The sequence below is a fragment of the Pseudorca crassidens genome, chromosome 15, assembly GCF_039906515.1.
Source record: "Pseudorca crassidens isolate mPseCra1 chromosome 15, mPseCra1.hap1, whole genome shotgun sequence".
NCBI classification, from domain to species: Eukaryota; Metazoa; Chordata; class Mammalia; order Artiodactyla; family Delphinidae; genus Pseudorca; species Pseudorca crassidens.
In genome coordinates, this window is record NC_090310.1 from 17423798 (window position 1) to 17451349 (window position 27552).

A 27552-nucleotide genomic window follows, 5' to 3' on the forward strand; every position below is an offset into this window, starting at 1 on the left:
ACTTCGGACAGGGCCAGGCATGCGGGAGGCACGAGAGTGATCTTTCTGAGGCACAGACAGGGTCACTGTGTCCCTCTCTCTCCTTCAAGGGCCCTCTAGAGGCTCCAAAGTCAAGCCCAAACACAATGGCCCATCATCTCAGTCCCGCCCAACCTAGCCCCAACTGGGAAGGAAGGTTCAAGATCTGTTGTTAAGTGAAAAAGGTAACATGAAGATTAGTATGTGTTGTCTGTTGCCTTTCATGTTCAAAACATAGAGGGAGAAGGCATAGTGATGGTGGCAGACAGACTCATATGGCCCCGTGACCCCACCTTGTATCACGCCCTTGTGTAATCCCCTCTCCTTGCCTAAAGGGGCAGGGGGACCTAAGACTTGTTCCTAACCAACAGAATATGGTGAAGGTGATGGATACATAGGGACTACGTGCATGTGATTCCATTATGCAAGGCTGTAACTCCAACTTGCTAGGAGACTCTCTCCCCCTTGCTGGCTTTGAAAAGGCCACAAGGGAAGGAACTGCGGGCGGCCTCCCAACAAAGGTCAGCAAGAACCCGACGCTCTCAGTTCAAAGCCCACAAGAAACTGGATGCTGCCAATATCACAGGAGCTTGTAAGCAATCCCCTGGCCAACCCCTGTGTGTGCGGCCTTGTGAGACCCTAAGCAGAGGACCCAGCTGAGCCGTGCCCAGACTCCAGACCCCCAGAAACTCTGGGGCAATAAATATGTGCTGTTTAAAGCAGTTCTGTTTGCAGTAATATTATCATGTAATAATAAAAACTTCACGGTGATGAAGGAACACACACACATTTGCTCGTACAGGCATAAACTCTCTCTAGAAGGACACACATGCCTCCACACCCTCTGCCTGCTCTAGCCTGGCCTTCCCCTCCTGGCAAGAGATGGGGAGCAGTGGTCAACCTCTGGGAGAGGTACTGGAGATTGGGGTTAGGAGAGAAACATAGTTCCTTTCTAAGTCCTTCGGTAGCCTTTGAATTTTTTACTTCATGTGAATATTACTTTTATTTTTAAGACTTTAAAAAAATAAAAAATGAAGTAAAGTTTGGGTTCAGGATGGATTCTGACAGCACGACAGTGGCCTGAATCCTCTGCCTGGGCTTCTCCCCCAGTGGAGGGTCCATCCCTTCGCAGCCCCTCCTCCAATCCCCCACAGCCCCTTCCCAGCTCCTGGCAACACTACTCCTGCTGGCAGGTTGGAAGCACCTGGGGGCAACGGTCTGGTGTAAAGGGAGCCGAGGGGAGGTGTGCACAGCAAGGAAGCAAAGTCCTAACAGCTTGCTGGAGAAACTGGAGGGCAGCTGGAACTTTCCAGGGAAGCTGGGGACAGGGTGGAAGTGACAGGAGGAGACCAGGGCAGGGGCAGAAGGACACTCTTACTGCCGGTGTTCCTTTCTTTCTAAATCGCAGTAAACAGGAAGCAGCAGCTGGATCTCGTTCACTGAAGGAATCACACACCTTAGAGAGGAGTAGGGAATTGGGAAATGGTTTACTAAGAAACAGAAAAAGAAATTGAGCTTCCGAGGAACTACTTGTGGTTGGTGTGTTTTTTAACAAAAAAGGCCAGGTGTTCGGGAGACCATTCTGAGAGAAAGATCCGGAAGAAGAGAACAGCACAGGTCCCTCAGTCCAAATCCTGGCTTCAAATCCCAGCTTGGCCATTTCCAGCTGTGGGACACTGGGCAAGTCATTCCACCTCTCCAAACCTCAGTGTCCTGGTCACTAAAATGGGTAGACAAACACCTTCCCACCTGCAGGGCTTTCCCAGTCATTAGTGATAATACACATTGAGCCTGGCACAGAGTAAGCACCCGCAACATTATCATGAACGTGGCATTCATGGCCCTCAGTAAGCTTGTGGCCTCATTTTCTGCCTTTTCACTGTACACACTCCCACAGACCCATAATCCTCAGAGGTGCCATGAATTTTCATGCCTCCAAGCCTTGGCTCATGTAGTTCCCTCTGCCTGGCCTACCATTCCCTAGCTAGAGAACTCCTATACATCCTTCACTGCCCAAGCCAAAACTCTAACTCCATTATAGAACCTCATCCAGAAATCATCCAGGACAATGAGCATCTCCATTTCCCAAATTCCACAGCGAGTTTCTAATATTTTTAGAATTGATGCCACCAGTCTGAGCCACAGGTGGTGTCTGCAATACTGTAGCAAACACAGCTGGGCACCCACCCAGCATCTACACAATTGGGGTCAGGTACCGAAAGCTCAGGGCAGGTAAGCCTCTGTCTCCAGTTCCAGGGTTAATTATCATTGGTCTAAACCAATCACGGCTATTTCATTCCCTAGCCTGTGACTGGTTAGAGAGGAGCATGTGACTATCTCTGGCCAATAACTAATGAGGGGAATTCTTCAGGCCCGGTTCTGTCCCTGGAAAGGGAGAGATGGCGGAAGGGTGTCTCAGTAGATTCTGCCCCACCAGCAAGAGAAGCTGGACCTGGAATTCTGAGGCCTGAGGCAGCCCCGAGCACCTACATGACCATTAAGACATAGCCCAGGCACAATTCTGTCCGCTGGCTGGAGCCTGGTGCTGGGGCCTGAACCCAGCTGTGTTTCAGCCAGCCCAGTCTCTGTTTCCTCTTCCGCAGAACCTCCTTTGGGGAGCCACCCCTCCTTCATTTTCAGCCCATCTGGTTTGGGTGAGGCTGACCTGACCTGCTCCAGAGGTGGGCATGTGACTCAGCCCTGGCCAGTGAGAACACTGCACCAGCACCCCGTCTCCTGCCCACAGCCTGCGACAGGTTCAGAGAGTGGCATGTGATCCCAGGCAGATAACTGATCATTGGCCCCAGGACTTTTACTGGGACTATCTGGAGAGAAGAACTTTTCCCACTGCGGTTTTAAGATGCAGGCCTGGAGCTGCTAGTAGACGTATTGGCAGCTACATGAGGGAAGAGCCTGCCTAAAAGTGAAGCCAACATAGAATAAAGCAGGACCAAAGGATGGAGATTCCTGGAACCTGGATCCAGCCATGATAAGCAAATAACTGATATTCCTTTGGGCCCTATAGGTTGTACCCTTCTCTCCCCTCCAGGTTATGCCCTGAACGAAGCCTGCACAGGCCCAGGAACGGGAAGGGGATTTACTGACAAAACTGACCCTGTGTCTTTCCTCAGCGTCTGTGCCAACCACCTCTTCTCGACTGCTCTGAGAGCCTGGCTGCCCCACTCCTGCTTCTACACCACATCCTGGCCCAGTGCCAAGGAGGAAAACCACACCTGAGAGATATAAATCAACACCTGCCACGCCCCCGGCTTGGCCAGGAAGAGAAGAAGCAGGGACGGAAGCTGATGTGACAGCTCAAGATGTCAGGGGCCTGCTCCCTGGCAGCCGAAGCCAGGCCAGCCTGGGTCCCGGGACACGAGGGCATGGCTCCCAGCAGACCCTCAAGAGTAACAGGCCAGGGCGCGGGAGGGAGAGTCAGATGGGATTTCCAAGGCCTGTGGCACTCAGGAGAAAAGGAGGATGACGTTGATGACAGGGGAGCCTGTCTGTGTCATATATTGCCTGCTCTCCACAGCCCTATGGGATGGGTACTCTTGTTATCGCCACGTTACAGATGGGGAAACTGAGGCACAAGGAGGTTCAGCAAAAACCTCAAGATCATGCAGCAGGTGGCAGGGCAGGTACTGGAACCCAGCTCTGTAGGACTCTGAGGCCCCTGGTATTCACATGGCATCCCTGCAATGGGAATATTTGAGGGGAAAACATGGGTGGTTGCAAATGGCCTCCACCCCCAGTTGCACCTAAAATAGTCAGGCCAAGCCACCCACTGTGTAGCCCCTGTGATTCTTTACTTCATCGTTTCCTACAAATCAGCTCTCCCTATTTTAAAAATATCAATACATTCGTTTTTTAAAAAAGGAACATCATAAAATAAAATAACAGAATAGAATAAGATAAAATAAAATGGAACCTCACTGCCACTGCTATGACTGGAAAGCAAGTACGAAATGCCATGAGCATCTCATAAAGGAAACGCAATCAAAACCACGTAACGGCATGAAATTTCGGCTGAACTTGTTTTCTGGGGGAAGGCTCTGAGCCTGCAGCCTCTTCTCTTTGTTAAAGAGAAGGATTAGTAAACCGATCAGCTCAGCTGAGATGCCTCCCCTGACAGTCAGGGTCGGGCAGGAGCGCGGGCGTGGAGTGACCGTCTCACCCTGGGATTCGCTCATTTAAGTGTGTTTGGAGGTATCACCTAAAATCCCAAGTGTCCTGCCCCCTGGGAAACAAATGTGGTCCAGAGTCCTTCTTTATAGATGAGGAACAGTGCCCGGAAATAAACTCCCCTATGTGCACGCTGGGAATCAGGGGCCTGGAGCGGTGGAGGGCCTGGTCCTGGCATAGAGCCAGAGGAGAAGCTGGGGGTCCAGATCCCCAGGGTTTGCTGTCCAATCGCGGGTCACTTTCCCCATCTCCCACCCCAGAGCCTGAGTCTCGACCCGTCTGAGTCTCAAGAGGTCACAGAGAGACCCCACAGGGCGCCCACTCACATCCGTGGGGTCGTTCTCATTTGAGATGTTGATCAGGTAGGTGAGCTCGGAGTATAGGTGATTCTCAGGAGGGTACGGGTTGTTCCACGTCAGCAGCCACGTGCGGGAGATGTTGGCATGAACAGTGAGGTTTCTGGGCGCCAGGGGTTTCACTGCGGAGAAGTGGTGCCTGGTGAGGGGCTGGGCTGGGCGTCAGGAGGAGGCCCGGCCCGGCCTGCAGACCATTTAGATTTTCAGTCAACACCACCTCCGCAATACGTTGATGGGATACCACACAGATTTCGTCGTGGTGGAGAATTAAAACCCTGATACCGATTCTCACGTCGCTAAAATCCACTTTAGTGGTTGTTAACTACATTTCCACAGTGAGTGCAAAATACATAAGCAAAGTAACCCAAACTTTGGCCTTTCTACCTTTATCCTTCACTCTATTGGCCATCTCCGTGCTCTGTATTATTATCTACCAAGTATTTTTCTTTATTTTGATTCATGTGTTTTAAAACTTAGTCTCTTTTAAAGCAATCACATCCATGAGATCACAGGTATATTATGAGCATTAAAATCAACACACACATGAAAACTCTTTCAATTCATGGATTCGTTCCTGGGTCAGTTTAAATCACCCCCCCACACACCCTCCAACTCCGGGTATGAGTAAGCCCTTCCGGAATTGCTGATGGAGTGGTGACTACTGTGAGCTCTGTGAGAATACTGCCTCTGCTGTTGAGGAGCTGTGTGACCTGAGGGCAGGTTACTTGCCTTCTCTGAACTATGTACGGTGTTTTTCAATTGCAAAATAGGGATAATAACTGTCTTTTGGAAACTGAGGCTCAGAGAGGTAACATGACTTGCCCAAGATCATACAGCAATAAGTAGTGTTTTAAACTCCTGTCACTACACCCCGGCAAGCTCTTGGGGAATTCCTGCGGGAACTCTGGGTACCAGGATGAGGTCAGCCTCCCACGGTCTAGGCTGTCTGAAGAAGCAGCAGCTGAACAGTTGACAGAGGGCAGAAGGACGGTTCCCGGTTCAGTTTCTGATCTGCAGCAAACATGCCTTCCACCAAATATGCCTCATTCAGCACCCTGATCTGGGCACTTAAACACAGGGCGTTGAAATATCTGAACCGAAGGGGTCCTGACGTACTGCTGAGCCCAGCCCCATTTCAAAGATGGGAGGACTGAGGCCCAGAAAGGGGCAACAACCCCATCAGGGGTTGGAGGCTGCTTGAATGGCCCCCTCCCCCAAATGGAGGCTGCCTTCCGTGCCCTGGCGATGTGGGAACAACTGCAGCCCCGCCCTATGCTGCCCCGCCCTGCCCCGCCCTGCTCACCATGCTCACTGGGCTTGAAGGCGCTCTTCCACAGCAGCTGCTCCCCAGCCCACAGGTCCAGCTGGTAGGTGTCCACACTGACCACGTTATCCATATGCATATGGCACACGCACACCGCGCCAGCTCTGTTCTCGGGGACACACGTGTGGTTTCTGCAGACACAGATGTTGCATTAGGCTGGTCATGTGACCCACGGGCATCCCAGGATACACCTCAAGGAACCACAGGCCCTTCCAGCTTCCTGGTCACCCTGCCTCAAGGACCAGATCTGGGAACTTGGGAGCAGAGTGGCCAGGATGCAATGGGGACAGGGGCCTGGGACCGCCTCCCTGCTGGCCACAGCCCCTCACCACACCCACCATGGACTCTTATCCGCCCCTGACCCCAGCCTTGGACCCTGAAAGCCAGCAAAAGGGAAGAACCCACAGCATGAAAGAATTTGTAACAACATATGTGTCTGTTCCAGCACCCCTCTGGTAGCACAGTTTAGCCCAGTACAGCGGGCTGTGGCTTGGCAGGCACATACCCTGTGCCCCACAGCCTAATCCTAATGTGTCACCCAAAACAGCCAACCCCGTGTCTCATGGACTAGGCCAGGGGTCAGCAAACGTCTTCTGTAATGGGCCAGATGGTAAATATTTGGGGCTTTGAGGGCCATACTCTTGCTGTTCCAACTACACAACTCTGCTGATACAGCACAAAAAAGCCCCAGCCATAGACAATACGTAAACAAATGGGCATGGCTGTGTGTCAATAAAACTTTATTTACAAAAACAGGTGGTAGGCCAGATGTGGCCCATGGGCCATAGTTTGCAGGTCCCTGGTCTAGGCCAATGTAGCACATACAGAAGCACAGCTGGTCCACCTTAGTATATCGTGGAATAACAGCTCTGTCAGTGTAGCCCACATCAGGTGTGCTGCATATCCCAATGTGCTCCACAACTGTGTGCCTTGTGTACTGGATCATGTCCTGGAGCACCACCTATACCAGTGGTCACCCCTGTGTACCATGGATTATCCCAGTGAACCACCTGGAAAAACACATCCCAAGTTCCATGGTCCACCAACCATGGCTGTGAACTCCACCGCTAACACTGTACCCCCAAACAATGGCCTAGCCCAGAGGTTCTCAAAGTGTGGTCTGGGATTCTACTGGGTCAAACTGGTTTCATAGTAATACTCTGACATTAGTTGCCATTTCCACTCTCCTTCTCTCACAAGTGTACCGTGGATTTTCCAGAGGGTACACGATGTGTGATGATGCCGTTGCTCCAACAGCCTGTTGAATGTGAACTTGTGGGCTGTTGTGATTTAAAATTTCTGTTTTAATTTCCAATAGGAGAAATATTGGTAGATGTGAGCTACCCAGACTAAAGCTTTGGGGGTCCTCACTAATTCTCTTCTTTCTCTCTTTCTTTCTTTGGTTGCACCGGGTCTTAGTTGCAGCATGCAGGATCTTTAGTTGCACCATGCGAACTCTTAGTTGCGGCATGTGGGATCTGGTTCCCTGACCAGGGATAGAACCTGGGCCCCCTGCACTGGGAGTATGGACTCTTAGCCACTGGACCACCTAGAAAGTCCCTTAATCCTTAAGCACGCAAGAGAGTCCTGAGATGAAAAAGCTTGAGAACTGCTGGTCTAGTCCAGGATTCCACCACATCCACATGCCACGTGCCTTGGTGACACTGAGCTTGGAGCACCGTGACGCACTCGCTGTGTCTTACACACGCTGCACCCCAGGGCACCTCCCCTCTACCATGCCCAGTAAGCCCCCGTGAACCGCATTGAGCACACGCACTCCGGGGTACCAGGTGGGCCAGGCGAATTCCGAGGCAAACCCTCCCCAACTCCCGGTTTCAGCCCAGGCTTACTCGAAGTAGAAGAATTTCAGCTGGTAGAAGAGGCGGAGCTCAGCCCTGCAGTTGGTGGGCCGGGCCATCTCCCACTCACAGGTGGAGATGTTGACGTAGTCGGAGAAGCAGGTGGGCCCCTGCACGACCCTCACGCTCCCTGGGGAGACACAGGAGACCTCTGAGCAGCTGGAGCCTGACGACCAAGAGGGATGGGTTGGAAACCAGCCCAAAGAGACCAAGGGCCCCATCACAAAACAACAAAACCACTGTCCGAGGCACGGTCCTCACAATGCAGGGGCCAGGAATGGGGCTCTGTGAGCTTCCCAGCTGGCACTGGGGTGATGCCTGCAGCTGAAGAAATACCCTTGGGTACAGGGTCCATCAGCGGAGACAGACCAAATGCACCTCTATAGTATGCAAATGCAACTACCTGCCCTTGGCCGAATTAAAGGAAAAATATGTCAGTCTACGGGTAGCTATCCCACCATCACAGGCATCTATCCCACGGCGTGAGCCTGGTGCATAAACAATCAATACTGTAAAGGTTTGCTGAATGAAGGAAGGAATGAATGAATGAGAGATGGTGACTTACCACAGCCTGCCGCCCACACCAGGATCAGACAGCCCACCGAAAACGTGAGCCCAGAGGGAAGCCACCCCATTGGGAGATCCTACAGCGCCTGCTGGGAGCAAGTGAGCCCGTTAGCGCTGATTCATGATTCCCACGGCCCCCATCACGCCGAGCCCAGCTTTCAGAGCTCACCTCCAGATACAGCCCTCCCCCTACGCCGCATGCCCCCTCCACCCGGCCCCGCCTCCCTCTCCGCCAGGCCTGCACCTGCCCCCCTGCACACCTTTACTTCCTGCTGCTCTTCAAACATACCACAGATTCACTCTCACCCCCGTGCCTCTCCTCTCCCTGTCCTCACTGATACTCTCTCAGTCTCTGTCTCTGTCTTCTCTCTCATTTGTTCATCTTATTCATCCATCTATTCATAATGAATAAATGGCCCCTTAATACTCCAGTGTTTATTAAGAAAAACAAGGACAGCCGCCGACATAGCTACAACACAACCATCCAAACCAGGAAATTAACACGGATGCATTACTGCCAGCTAATGCACAGACCCTGTTTCCCTTTTGCTAATTGCCACAGCAATGCTCTTTATAAGTCCAGGATCTGGTCCAGAATCATGCATTGCATCTGATGATCATGCCATCCCAGTGCCCAGGTCTTGGCGTCTAAATACTATTCTCGACTGACAGGAACCAGGGCTCCTCGGAGAAACAGCTCACTCCAGGAGCAGGGAAAGTACAAGAAAAGCCTGGAATTCTTCTTGTGCCAGAAAGTAAGGAAGTACTCCACGAATGATGGGGACCGCTTGAAAAGACATAGGAGCCAGCTAGGATGGATGCCCACTGGCCCAAACGGGCACAATTAGAACCTCACAATGAATATTATAGTAACCAGCCGTAACCCTTAGAGTTAAAATAGGGGTGCAGGAGTCTACGGCGATAAAGATGAGTAAGTGGGGGGAAGGGACAGCTCTATTTCACCACAGCAGGCTCCAAGTATCTCCCCACAAACTCACATGAATTAACTTTACATAATTCACATACAATACTTGATATATGTAATTGTATAGAACCTTACATACAGAAACCTGGCAGATACCACCTTAACCAAATGGTCAGTGTCGACATGGCCAGGAATGGGACAAACCAAGGTCATGAGCTTTCTGAAAACAATGCCCTTGGAAGAACACAGTATCACTTCCCTGGGGTCCCTGCCCCCAGGGTACAAATCACATGGAAACATCAGACAAGCCTACACTGAGGGGCAGTCTATGCAGGAAGCGGCCTAGACTCTTCCAAAAGTGCCCTGGGGGCAAAAGGCAAGGAGAATGGGAGATGTTCTCCTTTCAGCTGTGTGTCTGTCATCCCGAGAGCCTTGCTTGTCTTGTGCACGGCCAGTCTCCTAGTACCTACGGCAACGCCTGGCACGCAGCACGCGCTCAGGCAAGTCTGTCGAATAAATTCACTTTGGACATGATGTGGGGCCGCTGATGGGCTCAGCAGGGGGCTGGAAAGCTCTCCCTAGGGGGAGACTTGGTATCCACTCAAAGTCTCAACTGGCCTTCCTGGCAGAGCCACAGTGAAGACCAAGGAAGGAGGGGTGGGGGTGGGGTTTGGAAAACAGTGATGCTGGTTTCCTCTGCCAAGTCCCAGCAACCTTCCTTCTTGTGAGTTCACAGACATCCACAGCATCCTGTGGCAGAGATGTCAAAGGGGTCACTCTAGCCCCAATTTCGAAGAAAGAGAAACAGAGAGGTCAAGACACGTGTCCAAGGTCACACAGCAGAAAGGCTACCGTGGTAAAGTGCTTTAAAAAGGTGTGGGGGAGTGAAGCAACCCCCCCAGGGTAGATTAAATCATGACATCTACAGCGGTCAGGGTGTTATCTTTGATCTGTTTTGGAAGGCACATCCAGACGTATGCATGTGCACACACACACCCACACACGCACACTGACTGGTTTCACAGGGATGGCAGGTGCTGCATCTCAGGAGAAACCGCGGCACAGACGTGGTGGCGACAAGGCCTCTCTGAACGTCACAGGGAACGAAGGACGAAGGTGCAGAGAAGCAAAGGAATTAAAAAGAATAATTACCAAATGATCAGGGTGCAAGACACATGGCAAAAGGAAATAATTTCAAGTCCACACCCTGACATGTAGGGGTTGGGGGGGGGTCTTGGGGTCACCTGCCCAGCCCAAGTGGCAACCTGAACAGGGGTGCCTGCCGAGATCCCACCTCTGACATGTTGCCATCCAGTTTCTGCTTGTACTCTTTCCATGGATGGGGTGGCCACCCCTAGGTCATTTTTGAGCAGAGCCTGACTACTGGAAACAGCCCTTATGCTGAACCAAGCATCTGTGTAGACAAGGTCCTGCTTATTAAGGACTCGCATGTGCTTGACCTTCTGCCACGTGCACTAGAGTCATTACCTTACTGACTCTGCCCAAGAACCCTGCAAGATGGGTTGTTATTTCCACTTTCTTCCTAAGGGAACCGAGGCCAGAGAGATCAAATAACTTGCCCATCGGGTCCCACAGCTGGCGAGAGGGCAGGGCCAGAGTCAGAATCCAGGTCTGCTGGCTTCTGAGACCAAGGTACCTTTCAATATACCAACTCCAGTTTCTCCTAGAACCACAGACTGAACCCAACAAGATGGAATGAAACGGGCCAGGAAGAGTTGGTCAACCTGCTTCCTTCTAAACATTTTACATCGATTAATTCAATAATCAAAACAGCTCTTCTAGGGCTTCCCTGGTGGCGCAGTGGTTGAGAGTCCGCCTGCCAGTGTAGGGGATACGGGTTCGTGCCCCGGTCCGGGAACATCCCACATGCCGCGGAGCGGCTGGGCCCGTGAGCCATGGCCGCTGAGTCTGCGCATCTGGAGCCTGTGCTCCACAACGGGAGAGGCCACAACAGTGAGAGGCCCACGTACCTCAAAAACAAAAACAAAAAAAACCCCAGCCAGCTCTTCTAGCATACAATATTTACCAAAATATTTAAACATGCCAAGTTTCTTTCTAAACATTTTACATACAATAATTCAATATTTAAAACAGCCCTCTTCAGTAAGTACTAGTATTTTTTCCCATTTTTAGAGGAGGAAATCAAGGCTCAGGAAAGTTAAGTGACTTGTCTGAGGTTACAGAGAGGTGATAGTCCTGGGGGGCAGTCGGGCTCCAGAGCCTTGGCTCTTAACCACTATCTGTGTTTAGACCCCAGAGTTCTCTATGTTTTGGAGGTCCCTGACCCATCTGAACCTCTGATGCAAACTCCAAGCTCTGTTTCCAGAAAAGTGCACACATTCAATTTTGCATTCCGTCTTAGCGGTTCAGACACAACGGCTCCTTGAGCTTACTGAAGCCCAAGTAAGGACTCCAGGTCAAAGCCCCACCCGCCCCCCAGGCAATAAGCGGTTTTTGAGGGTCTTTGAATAGGGTCGTGGCAAGGTTTTTCCAAGACCCAGTCTGGGGCTGGGGAGAACGCTGAAACGAGGGGGAGCCGGCAGGGTGGGGGGCAGTTAGCAGTTGCTACAAACGCGAGTCTCTTCTCCATGATGAAACCAGAGTCATTTTCAAATTGGAAACCAGGCCATGATCTGTCTGTTCACTTCACTGGCCTCTGGCCTCTGGTGAAAGATGTCTTCACCCCGGGGTCGGGGTGGGGGGGGAGCACAGAGCCCCAGGGGTCCACAGCCCATCCAAGAGCAGCATCTCTGAGTCAGAATCAAATCCAAGCCCCGGAATGAAAGCAGCCAATCGAAAAGGCTACATGCCGCTTGATTCCCTTTATGTAACATTCTTGAGATGATCAGACTATGGAAGTGGTGAATAGATTCGTGGTTGCCCGCACGGATCGGGGGGGGGGGGGGCAGCAGGGTGGGAGGGAGGCACGGCTATAAAAGGGCAACACAGGGATCCTTGCGATGATAGGACTGTTCTGTATCTCACTGCAGTGGTGGAGACAAAAACTGTACACGTGATACAGTTAAATTAATAAGAAGCAAGCTAACAAAACGAATAAAAATAACATGTGCGTGCGTGTGCAAACACGCAAACACACACGCAAACGAGTACCAGTAAAACGGAGGCAATCTGAGGAAGATCGGTGGTTTCTATCAATGTCGATACCTTGGCTGTGATACCGAACTATAGTTTTGTAAGATGTTACCCTTGGGGGAAACAGAGTAGAGGGGATCTCTCTGTATTATTTCTTACAACTGCGTGGATTAATCCTTACAACAATTACCATAAAATAAGAAGTTTAAGAAAATGCAAAAAAAAAAAAACCAACCCAAACCACCCAAGCCCCTCTGATGATCTGGCCCCCGGAGACCCCACTACCATCCCCTCCTATTCCCTCCCTCGTGCTCCCTCCCCCACGAGCCTTCTGTCCCACTGGCCTTCTGACACACCCCTGTCCCCTTCCTCCCTCGCACCCTTTACACCCGGAAACACCATCCAGCGAGGGCACCCTCTGTTACTTCTCATCACGGCACCCGGTTTATTTCTGTCATACACTTATCACCATCTCTCATCATATCTCTGAGGTTATACAGGAGAATGTTTATTTTATTTCAGTAGGTAGATGGCAAAGATAGAAAGATTTGACTGCAGAAATGTTTTGAACTTCCCCAGATCAAAACACACCGTAAAGAAAAAAAAAAGCAAAAGATTAGCAGAAAGTGGCAATCTACGTTACAGAAAGTGAAGGGCCTTAACATATAAAGTGGTCTTACAAATCAGCATGACAAACATTCCTTTAAGTGAAATAGCCATGGTCATTGCTTTGTCCCCTGTGCCTAAACAGTGCCTGACATGTACACAGTATGTGCTCATGAAACATCTATTAAATCAATGATTGGTTAAAATTCAACAACAATGAATACAATAATCTGTTTTTAAACATGGAGTACGTACCAAGCCTTTGCCCCTAATAACTGTCATTCATGTACAGTACTTATTACGTGCCAGGCGTGGTTCTAAGTGCTTATAATATATTAAGCAATTTAGTTCTCACAACTTTATGAAGTAGATGCCATTAAAGTCCCCATTTTAGGGCTTGCCTGGTGGCACAGTGGTTAAGAATCCGCCTGCCAATGCAGGGGACACGGGTTCCGAGCCCCTGGCCCGGGAAGATCACACATGCTGCGGAGCAACTCGGCCCGTGCGCCACAACTACTGAGCCTGCGCTCTAGAGCCCGTGCTCCACAACAAGAGAAGCCACCGCAACGGTAAGGCCGCGCACCGCAACGAAGAGTAGCCCCCACTCACCGCAACTAGAGAAAGCCTGCGCGCAGCAACGAAGACCCAACGCAGCCAAAAATAAAAAAATAATTAAAAAAAAAAAAATCCGGGCTCCCCTGGTGGCGCAGTGGTTGAGAGTCCGCCTGCCAGTGCAGGGGACACGGGTTTGTGCCCCGGCCCGGGAAGACCCCACATGCCGCGGAGCGGCTGGGCCCGTGAGCCATGGCCACTGGGCCTGCGCGTCCGGAGCCTGTGCTCTGCAACGGGAGAGGCCACAACAGTGAGAGGCCCGCGTACCGCAAAAAAAAAAAAAAAAAAAAAAAAATCCTCATTTTAATGATGAGGAGATGAAGGCACGGAGAGGCCAGAGCACTCGTTTGTGGTCACAGAGCCAGGATTTGAACCCAGGCAATCTCACTCCAGAATCCGCGCACCACTGCCTCTCAGAATGTCGTCCCTGCAGCCCTGGCATGTGGTGTTATTAGTCCGATTGGCCAAAGAGGAAACTTGAGGCCTACAGAGGGCAAGTGACAAAGCCAAGTTCATGGAGTGAGGAAGGAGCAGAGTGGGTGAAAGCCTGACCAAGAAAAGAGCAGAAGCAGACAGAGTGGGAAAACACTCCTGCTGACCGGGAAACACACTTAACTCACTCTTTTTATTTGCGGGGAGATGAGTGGCGAGTCTTGAAATGTCAGAAGCCAGCAGCGGCACAGAAGTGACCCAGCGGGGCTCTTCCTGAAGCCAGTGGGGTGTGCAGGCCTCCGGGTCCTCTCCCCTCTCTTGGCTGCAAACCGACGTGGAGGGAGTGGGAGGCTGGATCAGCAGACAGGATGCAGCCGATCCTCTGACAAGAGGGATGTGGATAGGAAGCCCGGGACAGCAGGCGCTGCGGGTGACCTCCCTCTGGAGCCGCTGACCCCTGAAACTCCACAATCTTACGCTGGCCTGAAGCGTCTGCTGAGCTGGTCTGGCAAGGGGGGTAGGGATACACTTCTCCACGGGTCAGCAGCCTTCCCAGAACTGCCGTCCAGCTAGGGTTCCCAGAAGCGAAAGCCACATCACCAGCCCCACCCAGGATAGTGAGGAAGTCCGGCCAGGGCCCCCAAATGGCCTGGGCTCTGCCTGCCTGCCCCACCCCCAGCCCAGAGAGTGGAGGGGAGGGGCGGCAGCAGCAAGAACCAGACACCTCGGCCAAAGAGCCCACCAGGCTCCCCCCGCGCCTACTGTGTGCTTCGGGTCCTCACCCCCTCGCTGGGGCCCCATGTATTCTTGCTGCAGGTGTTTTCTCAGCACCTACTGCGTGCCAGCTACTACAGATGTGGAAAAGGCCATTCATTTATTCAGTCGTGCCTTTTTTCCTTCTTTCCCTTAACAAATATTTGAGCGAGGAGAGAAGCTACTGGAGGATTTGGGGCACAGAGGTGAGACTTCAAAGGCTCCCTCTGGCCTCTGGGGTCAAGGGCAGAAGCAGGGACCCATGAGGAGGCCACTGGACTAGCCCAGGCACCAGGTACCAGGTGCACCAGGGTTGTAGGGAAGAAGAGGTAAGAAGAGGTTAAATTCTAGATCTGCTGTGAAGGTAGAGTCAACAGGCTTTGCTGACAGAATGGAGTTCGGGGGCTGCGTCAGAGAAAAGGGGACAAGTAGGGGTCAAGAATGACTCTGAGGCTTTCGGCCGGAGCCACTGAAAGGATGGGGGTGCCACCCACCAAGATGGAGTGGGCTGTGGGAAGGACCAGCGTGAGGTCAGGCATCATCAGATACGCAAGAGGCTGTTGAGGACATGAGGAGGGGCGAGGAAGGGCCACCTGGTCCTACAGGGTTGGTGGGGGGCCAGGGGGCAGGTAAATGAACAAGAATCCTCCAGGGGAGGGACGGCGGCATGTGGAGAGGAAGGAAGAATGTCCCCCAGAAGGCATGGTGGGCTCCGTGAGGGCAGGGGACGTGCTCCATCTTCTGGAAGCAGAACGCCTAGCCGGTGCCCCACACAGGGCAGGTACTCGATAAATGAGCTTATGTACTTTACTTTATTCTGACTTTTACACTTATACAGTGCTTCCTTCATGCCAGGTACTGTTCTAGGATGCTTTAAGACCCCGTATGAGATGAGTACAATTATTAAACCCATTTTACAGATTCTGAAGGATCCTAAGATAGGGAGGACGCGGCCCATCTCCCATCCTACAAGACAGGCCCTTGGCTGCAGTTGAGGGGTAGGGGTCATAGGGGATGAGAGCAGTGCAGTCAGAAGGGCCGGAAGACAACACTGTCTACCAGGGGTGGTAAGCGATTCAGACTCCTTCCTCAGGGCAGTAGGGAGCCACTGAAGGCTATTGGGCAGGAGAGGAGCTGCTTTCCAGAAAGCCCACTCTGACCTGCGTGTGGAGAACGAGTGCAGGAGTAGCTGACAGAAGAGGCAGTGCCGCTCGACCTGCAGAAGAGAAGCCAGGCTCTAGCTCTGTTTGGGAGGTAGACGTGGCAGAACTTGGTGATGACTGGTGGCTGGGAGCTGGGAGCAGGGAGGTGGCCTTGGGCTGGAGCACGGGCGGATGGACAGTGGCGGGTGCCGGGAAAGGCATGGCCTTGCTGCGGAAGACCATGCACTTCACTATACTGTGGACCTGGTGAGTCCAAGTAGGCGTCGGGCCCCAAGAGGCATCCAGGAGGCAGTATGTCCTAGCGGCCTGGAGCTCAGAAGGAAGGCTCACGCTAGAGACCGGTTTGCAGGTCATCAGCTGTGGCTGAAGCCCGCGGGAGCTTGCAGAGTGAGAGACACAGCCTTGTCTGAGAGGGGAGGGAGGGGGCTGGAGACCGTGAACCTCCTTCGTGGGATTCGGCTGGGCCAGAGCCCCAAGGTGGTGCACCATCTCCGGGACAGGCTGGCATCCTGTGCTAACAGCCACCTTATGGCAATGTGGACGCTCACGTTGGCTGCGGACACATTAAGTCCAAATGTCCACGGGAGGGGCAGCCGGGTGACTCCATCTAGGATCCTGGAAGCCACGCCCATCCTCAGAAGGTACCAGTGCCCCCAGGGAGGAGGCTGCGCCTGAGGACCTGAGTGCAGACGTCACCTGCTCAGGACCAGCGGCCAGCCTCCCTCACTCTGCAAGCCCTTCTTCTGCTTTATTTCTCTTCCTGGCACTTACTCCTCACTGCCTATCACACACGCATGTGTCCTGTGCACAGTCCAAATCCCCCAGAGAACACCAGCTCCTACAGGCTGTGCCCACCCTGTTCACTGCTATAGCCCTACAGCCTAGCACAGCGCCTGGCACACAGTAGCCGGGGTGGGGGGGTCCATAGATATTTGCTGAATGGAAGAATAAATGCACACACTCCCCCTGGCTGTGTGCAGTGCGGCCTGGCCAGCCATCCCTGTTGGAGGCAGGGATACAGCTCCCAGAGCTGGCATTTTCTGCCTCTTACTGCTGGATAAACACTCACCAATTCTGGCTCAGAGTCTCCTCTGAGCCCAAGGCAGGCACCACACCGATCTTGGCCACCCCAAGAGGGGAGGGGGGAGCTGATCTCCAGTGAGCTGGTAATTGGGGCGTTACCCTGATTACTGCTCATTGCCCTGATACACAGATACAAGATGTCCCGGCCCCAAGATGCTGATTAGAGTTTGGCTGTCTTAGTGACAGTCACGGCTCCCAGTTCGCCTTCTTACTGAGGTCACCAGAAGTCACCATGATTGCCCCCAATTCCTTGAGTCTTTAGAGACCATGCCCTGGGCCCTTCTGCCCATAGGTTCCACCCTTCCCCAACTGAGGAACATGGAAGGTGCAATTATTATCATTCCCTTTGTAGACATGGGGAAACTGAGGCCCAGAGAGGTCCAGGAACCTGCCTAAGGATGCACAGCTAGTAAGAGGTGGGCCTGGGAATTGAACCCAGATCTTTTGGTTCTGGAGTCACAGTACAGCACCTGGCATGGAGGAAGCAGCCGTAAATTCACTCCTTTTATACACCTCTCTGTTTGCTCCTCCCAGCAAGCTCCGTGTGGAAGATGTGGTTAAACATTACCTGCACAGAGGAGGAAATTGATGCTCAGGGGAATTCAGAAATAGTCTCAAGGTAACGAGGCAGGAAGTGATGAACTAGAACTTGGCCTCCACCACGACCACTGTTTGCCCAGTCCTCACAGGGAGCATGTCTCAACAGGGACCAGGACTTTGGTCCCTGGGCAAACACAAAGCAGTCAGCACAGATAAGAGCTCCCTGTTCATGGTCTGTCTGCAGACAGGCGGGGGTTGGGATGGGGCTGTCCCTCGAGTTCTTTCTGTCGTCTCATACTTTATCATTCTTGGCACGGTCAGGGACACACAGATGTGTGGGGACACCCACATGGGCAGGGACCCCAGAGCATCTAAGATGCAGAAGCGTAACTCTGAGCCTAAGTGCGTGGACTCTGCACTGACTGGCTGGGAGACCTTGACACACTGTGGTCCTCTCAGAGCCTCGGTCTCCTTATCTGTGAAATGAGAGCTGAACCACTTGCCTCCTGGGGCGGTTGAGGGGAGGCAAAGAGACCATGGCTGGCATAGCTGGGTAGAAGAGGCTTAGGGCAGTGCTGATGGAGCAGGCAGCAAAAGCTCGTCTCCAAACGCCAAGTACAGACCCTGAGTACATGACAGCTGCCATGACAGCACAGAAGGGTCTCAGAGTACAAGCTGAGTATAGGAAGCTGGGCTTGAAAGGGCGATACTCATTCCATTTATATGAAGTCCAAAAGGACACAAACCAATCTTGGGGTTAGTGGTCAGGAAAGTGTCCTGGGGAGGGTGGGGCGGGAGAGAATCTTCTGGGGGGTGAGTCATGCTTTGTTTCCTGATCAGGTTATACACGCTTGTGTTTACTTTGTGAAGCCGGGCACTTGTCTGCATGCACATTGCAATAAAAAGAAAAAGAAAAATACGATGGGTGAGAGGGAAGGGAATAGAGCAGAGGGTGCACGAGGCTACTGGGCTTTGTCATCGAAGGTCTCAGAACAGCCAGTTCTCAGAGCTGGTGGATCCCCAAAGACCCCGGAGTCCAAGTCAGCTAACACTTCAAGTTTCCCTAGGCCTTTGCCACGGGGCCATCAACCCTCTAGTTGCCTGCTTCCAGCAATGGGGCGCTCACTCTCTCCGGGGGCGGTTCCCAGCTCCCAGCCACCTCTCACGGCCACGGAGGGTCATATCCCCCAACGTCAACCAAATATCTAAGAGAATGCAGATGCATGACCTCAGTGAGTAGAGAGGGGGCAGGTGGCGAGCACAGGTCCAGTCCTAACAGGCACCCGCCACTCTGCTTTGCACCATGTAAATGAAGACCTAGGGGTCACTAGGGTGCTCGATTTTTCACAAGAAGCTAGAAACCCAGATTTGTATGTATATTACCCTGGTTTTTAAATGCTCAATTTTTAAAAACCACACCCCACATTTGTGGTCCCTCTGTGGCTTACAACCACCAGGTAATGTCCTCCTGGGTGAGTGGGTGTCCTGAGACACCAGAAGACCCCCAATGAGAGGAAAGAAGCAACAGGTGAGACCCCTCCCCCGCACCTTCCCTAAGCTCCCTAAGCTCTGGCACCCCCAAACGTTCCTTCCTTCTGTCCCCGTGGGATGCGGTGTTACGGTGATGAGAGGGAGCAAGGCTGGAGGCACGCCATCACCGCCTGCCCTCCTGTGGCCGAGCAGTATCATTTGTCAGTGAGGAGTTCCAAAATTTTGCAAAAGCCCCATTGCTTTCCTCCTCAGGGGGTGCAGACGAGGGGATCAAAGAGCAGTCCTTACACCCCCCCAGCCCTGCCCCACCCTCCCCATATGAGCCACAGACTCCCCACTTCCCTTGGGCTGTTTCCTCTGCCTCTCAGTGCCCTCCTCCTACGCCACCCTCTCAGGATGTTCCTGAGCAAACGCTACTCTTTCCTCCCCCCACCTCCCAGCCCTGCCTGTCCCTCTGTCCAAACATCATTTCCATGCTCATAAAGAGTGAGCCGTTCGCATCATTTTGCTCCATTTCCAGACTGAAAGTCCTCCAGGCCAGGGACTGTGTCTCATGCACGTCTCCTCGCGAACGCAGAGGCAGCCAACCAATGATGGCGAAACTGAAGTCGCTGGCTGCCTCATTGTGGATGTGTTCCTTCCTCCAGGCCTTTGTACATGCCATTCTCACTGCCTAGAATGCCGGCCAGTGTTTACACCCAACGACTAGTATGAGTACAGGGATGTTTACAATGCCTTTCATATTCACTATGTGTTGTTATTTTCACAAAAACCCTAGAGAGGGGCAAAGCGAGTCATATCCCCATGTTATGGTTTAGGAAATTGAGGCCCAAAGAGGGAAAATGACTTGCCCAAGATCACTGAGCAAGTGGGTTGCAGAGCTGAGACTAAAATGCAAGTTTCTTTTTTGTTTTTTTTTTAAACTCATGCGGCTACCAGATTGGGGTCAAAGAAAAGTCCTTCGACGTTAGAGGGGAAGAAAAGAAAATAAAGAATTGGAAAATTAGTCAGGAAAAATGCAAATAAAGATAACAGGTATACGATATTAATACTGAATAAAATGGAATTTAAGGCATCAAAGTATTAAAAGAAAGGTAGCTGTTTTATACTGATAAAAGGAGCAGCTCACCAAGAAGGTATAAAAATCATGAGCCCTCTTCTACTCGTATTGTATTTTGTTTATAAGCACCTAACAACATACCTACGAAAACGAAGCAAAAAACTGAGAGGAGGCCAGAGAAAAATGAACAGATCCTCTATCATAGTGGGAGATATATCAGGTAGAGAAAACTACATAAAAACAGAGAAAATATAAATGATATAATTAGTAAGCGTGAACAAAATATATTTCTAGAACTTTAACCCAACAAAAACACACATCCTTTCAAATGCAAGAGGAACAAACAGAAAAAAAATGGACCAGAAAATCCTACAAAGACGATCTCGACAAATTCTCCATCACTGATATCATAGAATCTACAAATGTTGACCATTATGCAATACATTCAGAAATCAACAATCAAAAGATAACTTAAAATATTCCATCTACCTTAAAAAAATTATAACGTACATAACACTTTTAATCAAAAGGGAAATAATAAACTCTAATAGTTAGCAGTGAATGACACTGTGTAACGAGACCTGTGGAATGAAGCCATAGCAGTACTCAGAGAAAAAATTATAGCCTGCAGTTGACTTACTAGAAAACAAGAAAGACTGAGAACAACTGTTAGCCTCAAACAAGGAACCTCAGAATGGAAGAAACCTTAACTGACAGCAGCTCGTGTAGAGGAGAGAACTGGAGGGTTTAGCTGACAAGTTTAATAGCAGCCCCAACTGGGGTGTGGCCACTACAAAGTATGATTGCAGGTGGTATCAACAGAGGTATGGACTCCAGATCCAAGGAGGTGAGAGTCTCCCTCCTCTCTGACTGGGCAGGCTTTGGGGGAGGCAATGGTTTCTATGTGGGACTCTGACCAATTAGATCATGCCCAAAGCCAGACTGAAGAGGAAGAATGACTGAATGAATTATGGCTGTGTCATCTGAATAAGAGAATCACTGCGCTGGGATGGAAGAGGATGCTTACTAACTCCAAGGGGTAGAACCAAAGCCAGAAAGCAAAAGTTCCTGGAAAGCTAATTTGGCTAAATCCCAGGAAAGATATTCTCCCAGTTAGAGCTGTCCAACAGTAGAATCTGGTTTCTAGAAGGTCTACTCCCCATAAGCAAGACTGTTGGGAAGCTGAGGGTCTGCGGGCTTGGAGGGCAGAGATCTGGCGTCCCTCCTCTCTGGAGAAGTTCCTCTTAAAAAGACAAAACACTCTCTTGGCTGCTTCAGGAAACCCTCAGGCCTTCCGCAGTTCACCAAAACAGCTCTTGGTGACTGTGCTCCCTTATTTCTAACCTAGAAACCTACTTCTTTTAAACTCTGCTCCTTGGGCTGGATGGCTCAGAATAGTAGTTAAGTGCATAGGCTTCCAGCCCTGGATTTGAATCCAGATTCTGCTCCTTCCAAGTTGTATCACCGAGTAAGTCTCTTCCCTGAGCCTCAGTTTCCTCCCCAGGGAACTGGGGAGGCACCGACGCATCTACCTGCCTCCACCACCCTAAGCCCCACCACGCCCCCTCTGCTTTAGGGTGTCTGCCATGCTGGGAAGATGCTCATCGGTAAAATAATCTGTAAAATGATCTGGGCAATGACTGGATCACCTGTGACGTCAGTCCTGGCCTGACCACGTGCACAGGGCTGCTGGGCAGATCGATGGGAGGTGAGCAGTTCCCACCTCGTAGAGTTACTGTACAAGTTGAGTGAGACAATGCAGGGCTCTGGCTGCTATTGGCCTGCCTGACCTCTCTCCCCAGGCCTCTTCAACTTGCTTCAACTCCAGCCAACCACATCAGCTTCCTCAGGGCCTTTGCACTTGCTGTTCCTTCTGCTGGGATCACTCTTTCCCCAGATATCCACGTGTCTATGTCAGGTCTTAGCTCAAAAGTCACCTCCAGGGCTTCCCTGGTGGCGCAGTGGTTGAGAGTCCGCCTGCCGATACAGGGGACACGGGTTCGTGCCCCGGTCCGGGAAGATCCCACATGCTGCAGAGCCATGGCCGCTGAGCCTGCGCGTCCGGAGCCTGTGCTCCGCAACGGGAGAGGCCACAACAGTGAGAGGCCCGCGTACCACAAAAAAAAAACACAAAAAACACAAAAAAGTCACCTCCACCACTAGATGGTCAGCTCCATGAGGGCCCTTGTTGCTGCATCAGTCACTGCTGTGTCCCCAGCCCCAGCAAGCTCGCTGAGTTGAGTATAAGCAGCAACCCCCGTGCTGGCGCTCAAGACATGTGCGCGCCTGTCACTTTCAGCTTCGCAAACTGGCTCTGCAGGCCGGAGGCTGTTAGTCCCTTCACAGTCCTGTTGCTTAGAACACCTCCTCCCTCTCAGAAAAGCCGTCCCACCAAACCCTCGAGGGCCAAGCTTCTCTCCCCCTCACCCAGACCCCCCTCCTCCCTCTCTCTCTGGAGGGAGGGGGAGGGGGGACTCAGATGCCAGCCCAGACGGTTAGCATCCCCAGACAGTCGCAGCTCCCAGGCCTGCTTTGGTGAAGACTTGGATTTCTTAAGTGACGTCGAGAAGATGAGGAGTCCCAAGGGGGCCCCAAGAATGAAAATGAGTCAGTCGGAGGCAAACCCGAAACCTCAGAGGCATCACCACTTCTTGGAAAGGCGAAGATGTGTGCATGTAGACAGAACTGTGCACGCAGAGCGGGGGCAAGCAGCAGGCCCGGAAATGGGGCCGGTCGGGTGGACGAGACCTTTCCTAGCATCCTCTCTGGTTCCCTCCACCTGGCCCGCTCCTCCAGGGTCTCTGCCCCTTGTCCTTCTAAATGTCCCTCCTCAGAGAGGCTCCCCCGCCTCCACCCCCACACTGCTTCCAAGCACTGTCACTGTGTGACACGATACTGTAGGTGCCTGTCATCCTGGGTGAGATCCTGGGGGCCAGGTGTGTTTCCGAATTCAGGATTACTCAGATTAGAGAAAGGTCATCTTGTATAAAATACCACCCATCAAAACTACCCCTGCCCCCCATGGGGCCCGAGGAGCACACTGTGACCAGTCACATGAACATCTCTGCAGCGAGACACACGAGTCTTCACACCAAGGGGAATAAATAAAGCCTCCAAAGAGCCTCGCATTTAGCTCATGTCAGGTCTTGCTTCCACCTGAGTGATGAGAACGCTTCCGGTTTTCAGAGCTTGTGGATTTCCAATGTTAGATAAGGAGTATAGATCTGTGTATGTTTGTTTGTGTACTGCCTGTTTTCAGAACTAGAAGTCGAACTCCAGGAGAGCAAGGACTTTGTCCAGTGCTCTATCAGTAGCACCTGGCACCTTGCCTGGCACACAAGTACCCAATAAATATCCGAAGAAGAAATGAATGAGGAAGCCAGGCGCTGGATGTGAAGAAGTGACTCTGTCCTGATCGGGGAGAGAAATAGCAATCACGGGGCTGTGGGCAAGGTATCTCCAAAAATCATCTCACGAATACCGCCCCCTCCCCCTCCAAACACCCATTTTACTGACAAGCAAACTGAGGCTCAGAGAGGTTAAGCAACTTCCTCCAGATCCCACAGATAGGAAGAACAGCAAGCTGACATTTGAACCTGGGGCCCCTGTCTTCAAGCCTTCTCTCTGCCTCAGGGTCAGAGAAGCAGAATGACTTGGTTGGAAGCAAAGCAACAGGGGTTACGGCCCATCAGATGCAGGGTCCCCTGGTCTCTCTAGGTCTCTCATCCTCCACTGGGGTTCTCCCATCCACATTCTTGCAAGGGCAAATTCGTACAACATCTAGGCAAGCGTCGGCCTCTCTTCTAGCCGAGCCAAGGGAAATCTGGTCAAACAAGACTGGTATGTCTCCACGGTCCTGAGGAATTGCTCCAAAAGATGTCCCTCTCGGCCACCCCAGCAAAGTGGCACAGTGGGAAAGGACAGAGGTTGGGAAGGAAAGCAGGTTTGAATCCCTCCATCTGTCACTCTTAGATGTGCTCTTAGATGTACGACCTTAGGCAAGGCCGCCGCACACATCTCTGAGTCTTGGTTTCCTCACCTGCAAAATGGGCAGATTAAATGCCATCCAATGGGGTGCATTTATTTACTTAACAAATATCTAGTGCTTGCTTCACACTGGGCGCTGTTCTGTATGCTTGGCACTTATGAATTCAGTTCATCATCACTACAAATGGTATAAAGTAGACACTATAATTTCACAGATGGGGAAACTGAAGTCTTGAGAACTTGGCTCCATGAGAAGTGGCAAAGCCAGCATTTGAACCTGTGTGATCTGGCCCCAGAGTCCATGCTCTTAACCTCCAAGCTATATTTCTTGACAGCTAACAACAGACATGGATACTGACTGTGGATATGTTGTGTTGGAAACTGTGCTAAGGAGCTTATAAAACATGATGTCATTAGCACTCACAGAAGCTCAATTTTACAAACGTGAGGAAACGAAGCACCCAGGGGGCCTCTGTCCCTGCCCCACTCCCAGCTGCCATCAAGGGCAGTGGACATTTGATCCCAAACTCTCTCCTCCATCCAGGGGATAGGGATGGGGGGTAGGGGGATAGAGAGAAGGGGGTCCGGGAAAGGGTCTCTCTTCTCATTTCCTTGATACTGCATTTCAGCTCCTCTTCTGAATCTGAACAGCAGGAAATTGTGAATGCCTTCGGGGACAGCATTCCTGCCCCTCCCTCGGCTTTCTGCAACCCTGGGCTTTGCTGTACAAAACACCTCAGTTACTCAGTCACTGTCCAGAATTTGGAAAACCTCAGGTCATCCCAGACCTGCTGGTAACTGGGTGTATTTTAACCAGCGTGACTGGTTAGTGGTTTTCCCTCCCTGCGGCCTTCCCCCAGCCTCCCTCTAGATTTAGCTCCAGAGGTCCGCAGTGGGGCCCAGGAATCTGTATCGTGATTCTTATGGTTCAGGCAAAGGTAAAATACACTGGCCTACACTCCTCCGCATGGCATTCAAGGCCTTTCACAACACTCCCCGCCTTTCCATCCAGCACTGGCTTTTCTCCCGCTCCCTGAACGACCTCCTAGCCTTTATCCATGCTGTTCCCACTGTTCAGCATGCTGTTCCCTCTCATTCTACACCTACCAAGCTCCTCTCCTCCTCTCCCAGGGCTGGCTCAGAGGTCCCTGCTCCATGAAGTCCGCCCCACTGACCCATGAAGGTTGATCACCCCCTACCTGCGCTTCCTCCCTTCCTCATAGCTCTCCCCAACCGCCCCCCCCGAGAGGGAGCTCCTTGAGGGCAAACACCAGTGCGCTGAACAGCCCAGTGAGTGCTAATGAGTGAATGAATGGCTGGGGTAGGTCACCCCCCTTTCTATACCTCAGCATCCTCAGCTGTACTCATGGTGGGGCTAGCTGAGTTCAAGTGGCCTTTGTAGGACTCTGGAAACCCCTGACTGTGGGGGACACCTGGACAAAAGTAAACCTGAGCCTCAGTTTTCCCACTGGACTTAAGGATTTTAATAAAGGCACTGCTGTCCCAGCAAATGCCTGGTGATCCTAAAAGGCCGCCCACAGGGGAGGAGTTGCAGGGGGGCGGGGGTCCTACCTCGCCGCAGAGGGCAAAGCCTGGCATTCAAGCAGGGTAAGTGCTGGCCTGGGGGTGATGTGTGGATCCCAGCAGCAGGCACCGTTTGCTGGTCCCCAGACTGTCCTGATTATAAGAAACATAGATTTTGTTCAAGAGAAGAAGAAGGAGGAGAAGGAGAGGAAGGAGAAGAAGAATCTAGATTCCTGGGTTTACTGAACCTGAATCTCACCAAAAAGAGCCTGAGAAACTGCACCTTAAGCGAATCCCCTGGAGAATTTGTTTATGGGGTAGTTTGACAAATGTTGACATGTGGAGGGCAGTGGGCTCTGGTGCCAGAATGAGTGCGTTGGAATCCTGCTCTGCACTTTTTTTGTGGGCATCACCTTGGGCAAGTCATGTAAGCTGCCTGTGCCTCAGTAGTTCTCATCTGCAAAATGGCCACAATAAACACAAAGCAGCGACCAGAAAGGTTATTTTGAACTTTAACTCAGAATACTTTCAGTGCTCAGGGCAGGCCCGTACAACGTAAGTCCCAGCAAATGATCGCTATTATTGGGCCCATCCAATACTCAAATAAGGACAGCAGAGGTCGAAAGGGCCTTGTTTCACCAGATTCCTCTATCCAAATCCTCACCGACCTCCCGTGCGCGGGGTTGGGGGTGACTGCCCAGAGAAGACGGGGGAGGTTGGTGGCCCAAGACCTGCCTCCCCCCACGCTCACGACGTTCCCAAGCCCCTTCAAGGGGCCGCCCCTCTGACGTGTCGGGGACGGGGCGAGTTTGGGGCGTCCGGGTGTCTGAGCATCAGCCCTAACCTCCCCAGCCCCGCTTCAGGTGCGCTGCGCGGAACGCACGGAGGCTCCGCTGCCCCTCGCGCGAAGAGGAGCCGGCAGGTGAGCAATCCCCACTGGGGATCGGGAAATCCCGGGGTCCCCGCCGCCTGGCGTCCCGCCGGCGGCCCAGCGCTCTGTGGACCGCCGCCGCGTGCCCGGGCCGATCCCCCAGCCTCCCACCCGTGCGCGGGCCCCGGGTCCTACCTGTGTGCTCCTAGTCCAGTCGCCGCTCCAGCGCCGGAGCGGGAAGTGGGAGACACCCCGGGCGGCCGTCCCGGCCTTGGCTGCGTCGGGCGGGGCTTTCCTAGGCCGCCTGCCAAGCCCGCCCAGCTTCCTGCGCCCCGCCCCGCTCCCCGCCCATTGGCCTGTGCCGCCCCTCACCGCCCCGCTCACCCCGCGCTCCTCGGGTCGCCCTCCCGGCAGGGGCGCCGACGGTCACAGCTGAGTCCCTGTCCTGGTCCCCTCCGTCCCCGCAGTCCAAGGGGCTGCCGATCTCTCCCGGAGGCGATCCCAGCGCCCGGGCCCCAAGGCCACTGGAGGTCACACCCCAGCGGGGAGAACTCCGCAGGGCTTCCCCTAGCTCTCAGAATAAAATCCCAGCTCCGGGTGGAGCCTCCGGATTTGGCACCAGCCGGTCCCACCGCCCCTGCCCCTGCCTGTCCTGCTGAGGACCCTCTCTGCCTCTCTAGGCACAGGGGGCAGGTCCGTTAAGGGTTGGGGGGCTGGGCATCTTTAATCCTGCTACTCTTCCCCGACAGCCCAACTTCTGCTGGATGCGGACGTGTGTTCTTCTCTTCAGCAAACGTTTTCTGAGCGCCTTCAATATGCCGGGCTCTATCAAAATGTAGATTGTAAAAAAAAAAAAAAAAAAAAAAATGTAGATTGTGAAACAACTCTTCAATCAACAGTTAGTACCATCTGGCAGACCCCTTTCTAAGGCCATGCATATATTAACTGACAGCTACCCTGTGAGGGAGCTATACTACTGTCCCCCAGTTTACAGATGGGGAAACTTGCTCAGAATCATGCAGCCGGTGTGGGATTCCAACCCACGCTCCATGGACCACTAATCACTGCACACCGTAAAAGCC

At 52.3% G+C, this 27552-nt stretch overlaps 1 protein-coding gene across 14 annotated transcripts in view; it reads right to left on the reverse strand.

Annotated features, from left to right (window-relative positions):
- IL4R (interleukin 4 receptor) overlaps positions 1–26777 on the reverse strand; it is a 41298-nt gene extending 14521 nt beyond the window's left edge. The window contains exons 1-6 of one of the 14 annotated variants that reach the window (XM_067706321.1): positions 26666–26687; positions 25648–25752; positions 8308–8395; positions 7734–7908; positions 5863–6014; positions 4530–4681 (exon numbers count right to left, since the gene is read on the reverse strand). In XM_067706321.1, coding sequence (XP_067562422.1) covers positions 4530–4681; positions 5863–6014; positions 7734–7908; positions 8308–8377 — 549 coding nt within the window. In that variant the 5' untranslated portion in view covers positions 8378–8395; positions 25648–25752; positions 26666–26687. Of the gene's footprint in view, positions 1–4529; positions 4682–5862; positions 6015–7733; positions 7909–8307; positions 8399–10248; positions 13609–14186; positions 15968–25647; positions 25753–26665 lie in introns of those variants that run through there. The other 13 variants (XM_067706318.1, XM_067706317.1, XM_067706325.1 and 10 more) reach the window with 13 other exon arrangements.
- Between the last annotated feature and the right edge of the window lie 775 nt (positions 26778–27552).